Consider the following 15,072-nt stretch of genomic DNA (forward strand, 5'->3'; position numbering starts at 1 on the left):
CATGTCAGCGTCTTTCCTGTAATGCCATAGGAATTTATCTTGTGAGGCATCCTCATGTGAGGCACCTTATCAAATGCCTTCTGAAAATCTAAGTAAATGACATCTGCTGCCTCTTCTTTGTCCACCCTGCTTGTTACCTCCTCAAAGAATTCTAACAGATTTGTCAGGCAAGATTTCCCATTACAGAAACCATACTGACTTTGACTTATTTTATCATTCATCTCCAAGTACCCCCAAACCTCATCCTTAATAATGGACTCCAACACTTTCTCAACCACTGAGGTTAGGCTAACTGGGCTATAATTTCCTCGCTTTTGTCTTCCTCCCTTCTTAAAGAGTGGAGTGACATTTGCAATTTGCCAGTCGTCTGGGACTGTGCCAGAATCAAGTGATTCTTGAAAGATCATGACCAATGCTTTCTATTATCTCTTCAGTAACCTCTTTCAGGATGCTGGGATGTAATCCATCTAGTTCATGTGACTTACCCACCTTAAGACCTTTGAGTTTTGCCGAGCACTTTTTCCTTTGTAATGGCAATGGCACTCACTCCCGCTCCCTGATACTCACAGACATTTGGCATACAGCTAGTGGATTCCACAGTAAAGTCTGAAGCAAAGTACTTATTAAGTTCACCTGCCATTTCTTTGTCCCCCATTACTACCTCACCAGCATCATTTTCCAGTGTTCCGATGTAAACTCTCACTTCCTTTTTATTTGTTATATGACTGAAAAACTTTTAGTATCCTGCTTTATATTATTGGCTAGTTTACCTTCATATTTCATCTTTTCCCTTTTTGTAGCTTTTTTAGTTGCCTTTTGTTGGATTTTAAAATCTTCCCAATCTTCTAACTTCCCACTCACTTTTGCTACCTTGTATGCCCTTTCCTTGGCTTTTATGTGGTCCTTAACTTCCCTTGTCAGCCGTAGCTGCCTAGCCCTGCCATTCGAGAACTACTTCTTCTGCATGACATATCTTTCCTGCACCTTGTGAACTATTCCCAGAAATTTCAGCAACTTCTGCTCGGCCGTTACCCCTGCCAGTGTCCTCCTCCAATCCACCTGGGCAAGCTCCTCTTTCATGCCTCTGTAACTCCCTTGATTCCATTGTGATACGGTACTGATACATGTGACTTATGCTTTTCCTTCTCAAATTGCAGTAGGAATTCAATCATATTATGATCACTGCCTCCTAAGGGTTCCTTTACATTAAGCTCCCTAACAAAATTTGGGTATTTTACAACACCCAATCTAAGATAATCTTTCCCTAAGTAGGCTCAAGCACAAGCTGCTCTAAAAAGCCATCTTGTAGGCATTCAAAAAAATTCCCTCTCTTGCGATTTGACACCAACCTCATTTTCCCAATCCCCTTGCAAATTGAAGTCCCCCATTACGATTATGTCATTACCCTTATTACATGCCTTTTCCGATTCCCTTTGTAATCTCAACCTCACATCTTGGCTAGTATTTAGAAGCCTATATATGATTTACATAATTTTTTTTTGCCCTTGAGTTTCTTAACTCTACCCACAAAGATTGGACTTTTTCTGACCTCATGTCACCTCTTTCTAAAGATGTAATTCCGTCTCTTGCCATTAGAACCACACCACCACCTATGCCTTCCTGCCTGTCCTTTCGATACAAAGTATATCCTTTGATGTTAAACTCACAACTATGACCTTCTTTTGGCCACGGCTTGGTGATGCCCACAATGTCATACTGACAAATCTCTAATTGCGCCACAAGTTCGTCCACCTCATTCCGAATGCTATATGCATTTAAATACAACACCTTCAGTCCTGCATTCTTCACACTTATGAATTTTGCCTCTGTGGTACAACTTAACTCTTTGCTCTGTCTGCAGTTGTACCCGATCATTGGCTTGTCCTTCCTTACATTCATATTACATATAACATCATCTACTTGTAAATCTGCTGGCTCGCCCTCAGCTCTATCATACTGGTTCCCATTCACGTACCATATTAGTTTAAACCACTTTAATTAGTTTAAACTAGCAAACCTGGCCTCAAGGCTATTGGTCCCCCCTCGGAATAAACTTATTTAAAGTTTTATTATTTACTTGTATGTAATAAAATTGTACATAAATAGGGATCAGTATAGAACATAAATAATTTTTTAGCATCTCCTTTATTATATCTTTCAATTGTTAATTGATGAAGCTTCACTAGATTGATGCCTCCCCCCTTCCCCACTCTCCCCCCTCACACTCTCATACAATCATGCCCGAGACCTACTCAATGTGGGTAACATCATTGTTTTGCCATCCTTTACTTCAAGTTTATGATTGAAGGTCAAAGATGTCCTTTTTGTGATGTATAAATTGCATGAACTTGCAAATCTTCTGCAATTTCTGAAATCCATTCTCTATAAGATTTTCACATTCCTGTAAACAATGGATTAAGTACTGACTATGTCTGTGACTGCAGCGTGTTTGAATAATGTCTCACAGCTGCTTTCTTTGGAGCAAGATGATTAAAGTTCGCCCAGATCCACATAGATGTCTCTAGGCTTTTCACACCTTTTGATTTTGACAAAAAGCAGTACCTGATGGAAATTAGACAGAACATTCCTTTCTTAATTAAAGCACAAATTTGACAGATGTTCTTATCTTTGTAATTAAGTTGTGGCTCCAGCAAACCAGATAGGACATTTCCTTTTTATTTAAGGTGGCTGGAGTGTCTAACAAATTGATTGTACTTTTGTATCAACAGTCCATTGACTGGCCGGAATGGTTATCATGCTGATTGTTCTCTGTATCAATAGTCCATTGACTTGGCTGGAATGGTTATCAAACTGATTGTTCTTTGTACCAATAGTCCATTGACTTGGCTAGAATAGTTAACAAATTGATTGTTCTTTTGTATCGGTGGCCTTATAACTTCTGACAATTCTGACATCAGGCAGTGAACTTGTAGAACTGCCGGGGAGATGAGAAAGATTCTCCCCCTGATGTCGGGTCCAAGTTCATTCGGCGGCTGAGCTCGAAGAAATAAACAGGTGAAAAGATAAGTAACAATCTTTCTGTGCTGTCGTTATTTGATCCAGCAAAGTTACATTTACGCTTCCAGAAAGTCATGAGGCATGGGATCCATGGAAACTTGGCAGCATGGATTTGGAATTGGTTTGTCCATAGTCGGCAGCAGTGGTTGTAGATGGAAAGTATTCTGCTTGGAGGTTGGTGTATAGGGGTGTTCCACAGAGGTCTTTCCTGGGACCCCTACTCTTTGTTAGTTTTATAAATGATTTAGATGAGGAAGTGGTAGGGCAGGTTAGTAAATTTACAGATGTCACAAAGGTTGGTGGTGTCATGGATAGAGTGAAAGGTTGCAGGTTACAACAGTTTATAGACAGGATGCAGAATTGCGAGGATGCAGTTCAGTTTGGAAAAGTGTGAGGTGATACAGTCTGGAAGATTGAATTTGAAGTCAGAGTACAAGGTTAAAGGCAAGATTCTTAGTGGTCTGGAGGAACAGAGGGACCTTTGGGGGGCGCAAGTCTGTAGATTCTCTGAAGTTGCTGCACAAGCCCAAAAGGGAAGTTAAGAAGGCCTACGGTGTGTTGGCTTTTATTAGTTGAGCAGTTGAGTTCAAGAGCTGTGGGGTTAAGTTACAGCCCAATAAAACTGTGGTTGGACAATACTTGGAATACGGTGTTCTGTTCTGGTTGCCTTACTATGGGAAGGATGTGGAAACTTCCCAGAGGGCACAGAGGAGTTTTACCAGGATGATTACCGGATTTGAGGACATACCTTAGGGAAAGTTGAGTGAGCCGGGCTTTTCTTTTTCAAGTGATGGAGGGTAAGAGGAGACCTGACAGAGATGTATAAGATTGTGAGAGGCATAGATGGAGTGGTGGGTTTGAGGTATGCCTCCACCAAAAGAGGTGTAATTCGTTCCTTCCCTCCACTAGCCTGCAGGTCACTCTTGTTAAAGGTGTAGCACCTGGTTAGCCCCCTGAACGGTGTCACGTGTAACCATGGGAGCAGGTGGTGGATGTTCATGTGAGCAATTGGTGCACATCACAAGTCCTGGTTTTGCAACCACTGATGCCAGGTAGACAATCTCTGAAGAGAATTGATAACAGACGGGATCACCTGTCTTGTAAAGAAGAAGGCAGTGGCAAACCACTTCTTTGAAAAAATTTGCCAAGAACAATCATGGTGATGGAAAGAGCATGCTCACACATGTCATACGACACAACACATCACGGACGAACAAGACGGAGCGGACAGCCAGTGCCTTTTTCCCTAGGGTGGCAGGGTGCCAATGGCAAATGCCAGAGCACATCAGTTTAAGGTGAGTGGAGGAAAGTTTAGGGGGAATGACAGATGTAAGGTTTTTAGACAGAAAGTGATGGGTGCTTGGAACACATTACAGGGGCGATGGTAGAGGCTAATACAATAGGGACACTTAAGAGACTCTTAGACAGGCACATGGGTGCAGAAAAAAGAAGAATTATGTGCTGCATGGGAGGGAAGCACGAGACTGATTGTGGAGTGGGTTTATGTAGTTTGGCTCAATATCGTGCACTGTACTATTCTATGGTCTCTACTTCCAATGTTTAATGACATATCCATTTTTGATGGTGTATGATCTTAATTGCTAACTGAGATTTAAAATAGTGTCTCCCTTGAGGGCTCAGCATCAATCTAATTGAACTGTGCAATTAGAATCTGAGATTTGTATCTTGGTCTGGGTGGAGACATTTAATAAGTGGAATGATGGTGGCGATCTTTCAAAGACTTAATCCATGCTTTTAAAAAAAGGAAAAGTTACGCAAATTGTGTCCTGGTTGACTGCATATGGAAGTTTATATCCTGCTGGCTTGGGCTCAATCACTCAGGTTCCTGGCATGCATATGAAAATAAGGACATAAAGCTTCAACAGATTTCTTCATCAGACTTGGCATGTACTGTTGAAAGTTGGATTAAATAAAGGCAAACTGTCCAATAGATGAACTTTTGTTCACTATGGATTAAGGTATTGTTAGATCTCCACCATCACTCACTCATCTGATGAGTCCATCCAGATCAAGATACAATTTTCAAATTCCCTCCAAATTTGCACAGTTTAAATAGACTACACTTAAATAATTTTGCATCAACTCTCAGTATAATGCATTCTAAAAATAAAATGTCATTACTCAGGCACAAAGTAATGCTGTGGGTACTTTCTCTTTGAGGAATTTATTTGTGTTTGCTCAGCATTCACTTCACATAAGATCCTGCCAGCGGAGGACACTTGCATCCTTTAGAAGATTAGACTGGGCATAAGATGATTAGACAGGACAACATCCAGAATGCACAGAAGTGAATCGTTCTTTCGAAGTAGCTAATGTTTTATATTTTGATCTGTTTCCAGGTTTTTACAGCAGCTTATATGGCAGCAGTGGATATTGTCTATTTCGTGCTAATTCTGTTTCCTGTGTGTGGTTCCAGATCAAAATCAGGTAGAATAATGTGTTGCCGGAAGCCCAGTACATTGTCTGAATTTTTGGGAGGAAAGATCTGCAAGATCAGTGTATCATTGCTATGATTCTGTGAAACTGATTGCTAATTAACTGTTGGCAATTACAATTTTTTCTCTTCATATTGTTTATATGTTATACAAGAGCAATCCATTCTGCCTTTGATGACTCTCATAATCTCATTTTCTTATCCCAGTTCATTTCACCATTAGATTTATTCTTAAACATCTGTGATTAAAAATTGATCTTATTTTTCTTTGTTTTTTTGAATATTTTCTGCATCTTCTCCCTGACCCCCATAATTCCTCTTAAATTTGCCTAGCCTTAGAGGCAACATTGTAATTCCTATCTAACCAATCACTCAGGTAAACAATATTATTATTACTTTACATTGCATTGTTTAATTAATAAATTGTAGAATCCTTTGAAAGTAGAAAAATGTTGAAAATACATAAAAAATGAATATATCAAAAACCCTTGAGTACATCCTTTAAGCTCTTAATTTTTGTGGGCCGAATTGTCAATTTTTTGTTGCCATGTAGAGACTGGACTAACCAGACTGGAATTCAGAAGAAAAACATTATCCGCAGGGTGTACAGAATGCAGAGCTTGTTATATGGGGATGACATGGAAAGATATAATTGACATTAAGTAGAAACTAGATCCATACATGAGGGGGTAAAGAATAGAATGGTATGTAGACAGGATGAGATGGAAGGCAGAAGGTTTCTGAAATGGAACAAATTTAATCCCACTGGATCAAAAGGCCCCTTTTTGTATTGTTAGATTTTGTGCTATGTCATAGAAACATAGAAAACCTACAGCACAATATAGGCCCTTCGGCCCACAGAGTTGTGCCGAACATGTCCCTACCTTAGAAATTACTAGGCTTACCTATAGCCCTCTATTTTACTAAGCTCCATGTACCCATCTAAAAGTCTCTTAAAAGACCCTATCATATCCTCCTCCACCACCATTGCCGGTAGCCCATTCCACGCACTCACCGCTCTCTGAGTAAAAAACTTACCCCTGACATCTCCTCTGTACCTACTCCCCAGCACCTTAAACCTGTGTCCTCTTGTGGCAACCATTTCAGCCCTGGGAAAAAGCCTCTGACTATCCACACGATCAATGCCTCTCATCATCTTATACACCTCTATTAAGTCACCTCTCATCCTCCGTCGCTCCAAGGAGAAAAGGCTGAGTTCACTCAACCTATTCTAATAAGGCATGCTCCCCAATCCAAGCAACATCCTTGTAAATTTCCTCTGCACCCTTTCTATGGCTTCTACATCCTTCCTGTAGTGAGGTGACCAGAACTGCGCACAGTACTCCAAGTGGGGTCTGACCAGGGTCCAATATAACTGCAACATGACCTCTCGGCTCCTAAATTCAATTCCACGATTGATCAAGGCCAATACACCGTACGCCTTCTTAACCACAGAGTCAACCTGCACAGCTGCTTTGAGTGTCCTATGGACTCGGACCCCAAGATCTCCCTGATCCTCCACACTGCCAAGAGTCTTACCATTAATACTAGATTCTGCCATCATATTTGACCTACCAAAATGAACCACTTCACATTTATCTGGGTTGAACTCCATCTACCACATCTCAGCCCAGTTTTGCATCCTATCAATGTCCTGCTGTAACTTCTGACAGCCCTCCACACTATCCACAACACCTCCAACCTTTGTGTCATCAGCAAAAGTACTAACCCATCCTTCCACTTCCTCATCCAGGTCATTTATAAAAATCACGAAGAGTAGGGGTCCCAGAACAGATCTGAGGCACTCTACTGGTGACCGACCTCCATGCAGAATATGACCCATCTACAACCACTCTTTGCCTTCTGTGGGCAAGCCAGTTCTGGATCCACAAAGCAATGTCCCCTTGGATCCCATGCCTCCTTACTTTCTCAATAAGCCTTACATGGGGTACCTTGTCAAATGCCTTGCTGAAATCCACATACACTACATCTACTGCTCTTCCTTCATCAATGTGTTTAGTTACATCCTCAAAAACTTCAATCAGGCTCGTAATGCATGACCTGCGCTTGACAAAGCCATGCTGACTGCTCCTAATCATATCATACCTCTCCAAATGTTCATAAATCCTGCCTCTCAGGATCTTCTCTATCAAATTACCAACCACTGAGGTAAGACTCACTGGTCTATAATTTCCTGATCTATCTCTACTCCCTTTCTTGAATAAAGGAACAACATCCGCAACCCTCCAATCCTCCGGAACCTCTCCCATCCCCATTGATAATGCAAGGATCATCACCAGAGGCTCAGCAATCTCCTCCCTCGCCTCTCACAGTAGCCTGGGGTACATCTCATACAGTTCCAGCAACTTATCCAACTTGATGCTTTCCAAAAGTTCCAGCACATCCTCTTTCTTAATATCTACATGCTCAAGCTTTTCAGTCTGCTGCAAGTCATCACTACAATCACCAAGATCCTTTTCCATAGTGAATACTGAAGTAAAGTATTCATTAAGTACCTCTGCTATTTCCTCCAGTTCCATACACACTTTCCCACTGAAACACTTGATAGGTCCTATCCTTTCACATCTTATCCTCTTGCTCTTCACATACTTGTTGAATGCCTTGGAGTTTTTCCTAATCTGCCTGCCAAGGCCTTCTCATGGCCCCTTCTGGCTCTCCTAATTTCCTTCTTAATCTCCTTCCTATTAGCCTTATAATCTTCTAGATCTCTGAGATTATCTAGCTCTCTGAACCTTCTGTAAGCTTTTCTTTTCTTCTTGACTAGAATTATTACAGCCTTTGTACACCACGGTTCGTGTACCCTACCGTAACTTCCCTGTCTCATTGGAATGTACCTATGCAGAATTCTGCACAAATATCCCCTGAATATTTGCCACATTTCTTCCGTACTTTTTCCTGAGAACATCTGTTTCCAATTTAAGCCTCCAAGTTCCTGCCTGATAGCCTCATAATTCCCTTTACCCCAATTAAATGCTTTTCTAACTTGTCTGTTCCTATCTCTCTCCAATGCTATTGTAAAGAAGATAGAATTATGATCACTATCTCCAAAATACTCTCCCACTGAGAGATCTGACACCTGACCAGGTTAATTTCCCAATTCCAAATCAAGTACAGCCTCTCCTCTTGTAGGCTTATCTACATATTGTGTCAAGAAACCTTCCTGGACACACCTAACAAACATTCCTCCCCCCCCATCTAAACCCCTTGCTCTAGGGATATGCCAATCGATATTTGGGAAATTAAAATCTCCCATCACAACATCTCTGTTATTATTACACCTTTCCAGGACGTGTTTCCCTATCTGCTGCTCGATATCCCTGTTACTATTGGGCAGCCTATAAAAAAAAAACAGTAAAGTTATTGACCCCTTCCTGTTCCTAACTTCCACCCACAGAGACTCCGTAGACAATCCCTCCATGGTGTCCAACTTTTCTGCAGCCGTAACACTACCTCTGATCAACAGTGCTATGCCCCCACCTCTTTTGCCTCCCTCCCTGTCCTTTCAGAAACATCTAAACCCGGCACTTGAAGTAACCATTCCTGTCCCTGAGCCATCCAAGTCTCTGTAAGGTCACCATGTCATATCTCCAAGTACTGATGCACGCTCTAAGCTCATAATATGTCTTGAACATTTTATCTACATTCTCATATGAGGCTTTCAAATGACATAACCAAGTATTGCGGAAGTATTCATTATGGCCAAAACTGCCACTGCATATTTCTGCATCATCATTGCAAAGAGCCATTGGATTACTGCTCAGAAGGGTTGTACATCTTGTTGAACTGATGTATTTCCCTTGTCATTTGTTGACACTTCAGCTTGTCATCATCTCTTTGCAAATCATTTCACTCTAAATTGAGTGTATGAATACCTTTTCATGTACAGTATGTACTTGGAAATAATAGCCCTTTATTCTATCAAGATAATGGAACTGTAGAATATAGACTGCTGTAAGCTCTTAGTGAAATCCTATTTGCTACTAAAAATGTGAAATTAGGGTGATATTTTGAAACCTGTAAATTTTCTGAGAGAACTATTAAGCTCTGAAAATTAAATCAAAAATTTGCCTGTTTGATTTTTAACTGACATCTGAAGTTATATTTCAAATAATTTAAATATATTACTGCATAGTAAACAAGTAAGCAAGTAGAAAAAACATTCTGAGGAAGTTTATTTTCTAAAACAATTCTATATTATAAAGAACCTGGTGTGATGATAAATAATTATATAATAGTTAAATGTATCTGTTCTATCAGAGATGTCATTTAGAGATATATTAAGGATGGAAACATATGCGTAATTTACAACCACTGACACTTGAGTTGGGGTTCACTTTAAGCGACTGGTCTGACGCGGTGACATCATGCTGTGAAGTTGTTTATCTCACTATATGTTCATTGTTTTGTTGACAATAAAGGTGTTGTTATGATTTACCTTAAACTTAAATGCCTCTGCCATTTTATTTACAAAAACCTACAGTCATCACTGCTACAGGTAGACTTCTGAGTAAGACAATAATAGAATTTTTTTAAAAAATCAGCCAAATCAAGGCAGAAGATTTTCCCTACAGCTTCTAGATGCAATTGCATTGATTTCTAGTTGTGCAAATGGTCTTACCACACTTGCGCATTTTATCCTGTATTAGGGCTTTGATTGTACAGAAACATTCTAAACTTTCTCATATTGTTTCCTATACCCAGAACTATTGAGACACAAGAAAAGAAGAGGAAGAAGAAGAACTGCTTTACTCATAGTTTGCCTGCCTTTTGTTATGAGCACAAGTTACTTCTTTTGGCCGTCTCCTATTGCTCAAGTGGATTTTCATGGACCAAGGCGGAAGTTACTTTCCACATTACCTGAGGTAAGTACTGAAGATGCCTTCAAGCTGTTTGCTTAATCTAAATAGATACCTCTCACTCTGGTGTAAGCATGGAAGTAGCAATTCTGAAAAGAAAATCCAATCTCTCGTTAACTGCTTTCAATTTTACATGATGTCATACAGTTACTAAGCTTGTATCTTAAAGGTCTAAAGGAGAATTTGGAGGAACAACATTGCTTTCATTGATTGCCCAGCTCTGGAACCATGCCAGATGCTCAAATGGAACTCATTCTAGCAGGCACTTGCACATTTAAGATGTATCTTGATAAGAACCGAATCCCCAACGTTAGACCAACTAGGATCAGTATGATGGGTGCTTACTGATCAGCATGTATCTGTTGGTCATATTTCTAGGCACTCTGACTCTGCGACCCTCTGTTGACGTTGTTGTTCCTCTCCACACCTTGTGATGCATTGGGCAGAAACCTTGCCATTTCTTTAGCATTTGTCTGTTTTTTACGAGGCCGAGTTGCTAGTTCAATGCTCAGTCCAGCATGGATGGAAAGCATGCATGGAGCTAGCTGGTTTCGAGCCTGGGACTACTCACCTCAAAGTCTGGAGCTGATGCCACTATACTACCGGCCAGCTTTATGTTGACATTAGTCTGAAGCAGGTTCTTAAGAGATTTCATTTAAGTTTGGCTTAATTTTCATCTGTTAATATAATGTTTATTTATTATCCTTTAAAATCAGTTTTCATTTATGTCCAATTTTTTTCTAGGATGGCACAGAAACCATTGGCTATGTACTGGGAGTGATTGCAATTTTCATTGGCTGGACATCAAAGCTTCCTATAATTTTCAAGGCAGTAAGTAGGAGCTGCTGGTTGGAAATAAAAAATAAAAATCTTTGATTTTTGTTTTTCATAAAAAGTTATGCTGGGATTGCTAAATAAATACTGCTTAATAATATAGTTGCACATGTTATCATGCTAAATGCAGTGACTGTATCTTTTTCTATAACTTTGAGTAGACATTGAATGTGACTTTATAACGGATGAAATTGTTTACTTTCATTGAGGGTAATTTCCTTTTAAGATACAGTTGTTCAAAGGCTGATAAGTGTACATGTCAGTGGTAATAAACTTGCTTCTGATTCTGTTCTCTTTTGTATCAGAAACATCAGCTGATTTCTGTTGAACAATGTTTCCCATCCTTCGCTTTTCAGTGGAAGTATTTTATGATACAGACTATTAAATGTTTTTTTTTCCCCCAACTAAATTTCAGGTTAGGGGGAAGATTGAAGGCAGTCTCCAGCAATCGGTTGTGATCTTCACAATGGTGGCAAGTATTTTATATGCTGTTGCCATTCTATCCCAAGAGAAAATCCCTGCTTTAATCCTAAAAGCTTTGCCTTGGCTGCTTATCTATCTCGGTGGTGCAACTCTAGATATCTCTGTATCCTTTAAAAATGGTTTGTTGTTGCTTCATCAGATCTAGAAACTTGGAATCAGATATGTTAGAACATCTTGATTTAGAATATGAACTGTACTTTTTAAAAAGACTACAGATATATACTTGGTTCATTTTATTTTTCCAACCATTTGGTGTCACATTTTGTTTTGCAGAAATGACCTATATGATATTTTAGCAATCCTTTTGCCTAATCCTGAGAAGAGAAATAGTGATATAGTATTCTTCAATGCAACCTAAATCCGTTGACAAAATTTAAATAAAAGTGTCCAGGGGAGTGGGCTGAAGTAGGAAGCTGGGAGGGGATAGGTGGAAGAGGTAAAAGGCAGAAGAAGAAGGAATCTGATAGGACAGTGGACCATGGAAGAAAGGGAAGGAGGAGGGAAACCAGAGGGAGGTAATCACAAATTTGATTTACTTTTTTTAACCATATTCAACAAGATACTGTACCTATTATGTTTGCTGAAAAATCAAACTACTCGTCAACAATGGGGTTTGGAGATGGTGGTGGAACCTGATACAATCTCTCTCTTGAAAACATCTGAACAAAATGTGGAAGAAGACGAGCTTCAAGCTAACACACAGGTACTATGATAACAAATATGATTTCTCCCATTCAATTAATAATTATTCATTTATTACACTGATTAACATTAGTTTACTTTCCTCAAGGCAAGAATATTATGAACTAAGCTGCAACTGATACTTTCCCTCAGTTGACTTTATCTTGCTACCATAAGCATCTTATTGACAATTTTACATGGACGGCATACAGGTGGCACAAGTAGCAGTTGTACCTATTAAAGAACTGATGAGTGTGGCTATTAGTAGAAGGCTACATCTAGTACATGGAGTAATAAGCCAAATATAACTACCTTGAATCTACTTGAAGTGCACTTAAATGGGAGGCTGTTGTAGATTTTTGCATTGTCACCAGACCACCATGTATTTTATAGTCATCTTAGCCCTGAGGACAATATTATCAATGAGGTGACGAAGAAGAGTATGTCCATGCTCACTGAAAACCAAACTGTTAGGAATGAAATTTATTTGGAAAGAAAAGTTGGGAAACTGCAGCAACTTTTCCAATCCAAGGATGTATGAATTATGTACTTCACTTCAATCTCAGTCACCTGTAGCAATGTGGTGCAAAAATCTGAATGGACTTCCCATTCATGAACTCCCTTTGAGAATAAAAGTTGGCAAGTTGTCTTGCAACTGAATAAATCTTTGATTAGTTCACATTTGGAGTATGCGTGCAGTTCCGGTTGCCACTTTATAGGAAGAATGTGGAGAGTTCAGAATATGCTTGCTTTATTAGTTGAGGCCCTGAGTTCAAGAGTTAGGAAGTTGTGCTGCAGGTTTCACAAAACCCTGGTGAGGCATTGCATTCAGTTCTGGTCACCCAGTTATAGTGAGGATGTGGAGGCTATGAAAAAGACTTGCTAGGATGTTCTCTGGATTGGAGTGTTTCAGTGACAGAGGTTGGGCAGACTTAAAGATAAAGATATGATGCGTCATTTGCATCATCGTTTGTGATGTGCTGGGGACAGCCTGCAAGGGCAACTGTGCTTCTGGTGCCAACGTTAGCATACCCGTGATTTATTAACCCGAGCCCTACGTCTTTCTGGAGTGTGGGAGGAAACCCGAGCACCCGGAGAAAATCCTGCGGTCATGAGGAGAATGTACAAACTCCTTACAGACGGCAGTGGGAATAGAACTCCCAGTCTTCCAATTGCTGGTGCTTTAATAGCATTGTGCTAACTGCTTCGCTACTGTCTGCCCCCTTGTTTGAAGCACTGGAGGCTGACGGATGACCTGATTGAAGAGTTTATGGTAAGTACAGATGGATAGTCTTTTTTCCAGAAAACTCTAACACTCGAAGGCCTAGGTTTAAGATGAAAGAGGAAAAGCTTGAAGGAGATATGTGAGGCAAGTTTTTTTTTTACACAGAGAGAGGTAGGTGCCTGGAACATACAGACAGGGGAGGTGGAAACATATGGTATATGATAGTGACCTACCAGGGCATTTAGACAGGTGCACAAGGAGACAGGGAATTGAGGGATACAGACCATATGTAGACAGATGGGATTAATTAGACTGGCATCATGGTTAGTGCAGACATGGTGGGCCTACTGTTCTGTGTTCTAAGTTCTCTCCTGGAAAAGCCTGATCATTATACTCACTGGAGCATTTATCTTACTTGTTGCCTCCAGACTTGTTTTGGGGACGCCAACTGAAGTGCACAGCTGCACTAAGGTTATCTTGTCTGGATAGACTAACCAGTTGTCTTCACTAATTATTATTAGCAATAGCAGTAGGGAGCATGATGATTTGTTGCAGTTATTCGATCCATCATGCCCATCTTATTGTCTGCACAAATGTTGCTATTGGTATATTAATGCATCAGCAAGTCACCTTCGTGAACAGCTCAGTTAGTATGCACAGAACAGAATCACGTATTTTGTTTGAATTATTCCCAGGGAATTATTAATAACCTCAAATTCTGGGATACTCAACTGCTCCCATTATTAAACTCTTCCAGGAACAAGGGCTACCTTTCTTCACTCCACCTGGGAAACCTTGCCATAAAAGGGAAAGGAATATTTTTAAAATTTTTTGAAATGCAGTGTGGAATAAGCCCTTCTGGCTCTTCGAGCCGGATCACCAGCAGTTCCCCTGATTTAACCCTTGCCTAATCACTGGACAATTTACAATGACCAATTAACCTACCAACTGGTATGTCTTTGGATTGTGGGAGGAAACTGGAGCACTTGGAGGAAACCCACAGGGACCCAGGGAGAACATCCAACTTCTCGCAGGCAGCAGCGGGAATTGAACCCTGGTTGCTGGCTGTGAGAACCACTATGCTACTGTGCCGACTCAATGTGGTAGGTGTTCACCTCCTTTCTTTGAGATGATGGAAGACAAAAAGTTTCAGCAAGTTGTTACAGTACATCCTGTTGATACACACTTTGCAGCCATGGCTGTGCAAATGATTAAGCTGGTGTCTAGCTTGAATATTATTGGTATTGCATTAACCAAGGTAAGTATTATATTACATTCCCATCTTTTCATTAGTAGGTAAAGGAAATACTGTAGGGAGTCAGGAAATTATTCCTTTGGTCTCTTGCTTGCTCTTCTTGCCATGGAATTTCTGGTCCAGTTAGACTTGTGATCAATGACAACCTTCAGGATATTCAAGATGACAAATTTAACAATGCTGTCGCTAATGAGAAATAGTTAGACTTAAAGAGCACAAAAAGCTGCAAGTGCTGGAAATCTGA

At 40.2% G+C, this 15,072-nt stretch overlaps 1 protein-coding gene across 5 annotated transcripts in view; it reads left to right on the top strand.

Annotated features, from left to right (window-relative positions):
* The window catches only part of tmem44 (transmembrane protein 44), a 79,318-nt gene that overhangs the window by 13,218 nt on the left and 51,028 nt on the right, over window positions 1–15,072 (top strand). For all 5 annotated transcript variants that reach the window (XR_011885672.1, XR_011885671.1, XM_072255289.1 and 2 more), the window contains exons 3-7: window positions 5,379–5,466; window positions 10,196–10,356; window positions 11,095–11,181; window positions 11,600–11,770; window positions 12,227–12,370. Coding sequence is in view for 3 of the 5 variants with exons in the window: in XM_072255289.1 (XP_072111390.1) it covers window positions 5,379–5,466; window positions 10,196–10,356; window positions 11,095–11,181; window positions 11,600–11,770; window positions 12,227–12,370 (651 nt within the window). In the remaining 2 variants the exon portion in view is untranslated. The remainder of the gene's footprint in view (window positions 1–5,378; window positions 5,467–10,195; window positions 10,357–11,094; window positions 11,182–11,599; window positions 11,771–12,226; window positions 12,371–15,072) is intronic.

Source organism: Mobula birostris, chromosome 4 (genome assembly GCF_030028105.1).
Source record: "Mobula birostris isolate sMobBir1 chromosome 4, sMobBir1.hap1, whole genome shotgun sequence".
NCBI classification, from domain to species: domain Eukaryota; kingdom Metazoa; phylum Chordata; class Chondrichthyes; order Myliobatiformes; family Myliobatidae; genus Mobula; species Mobula birostris.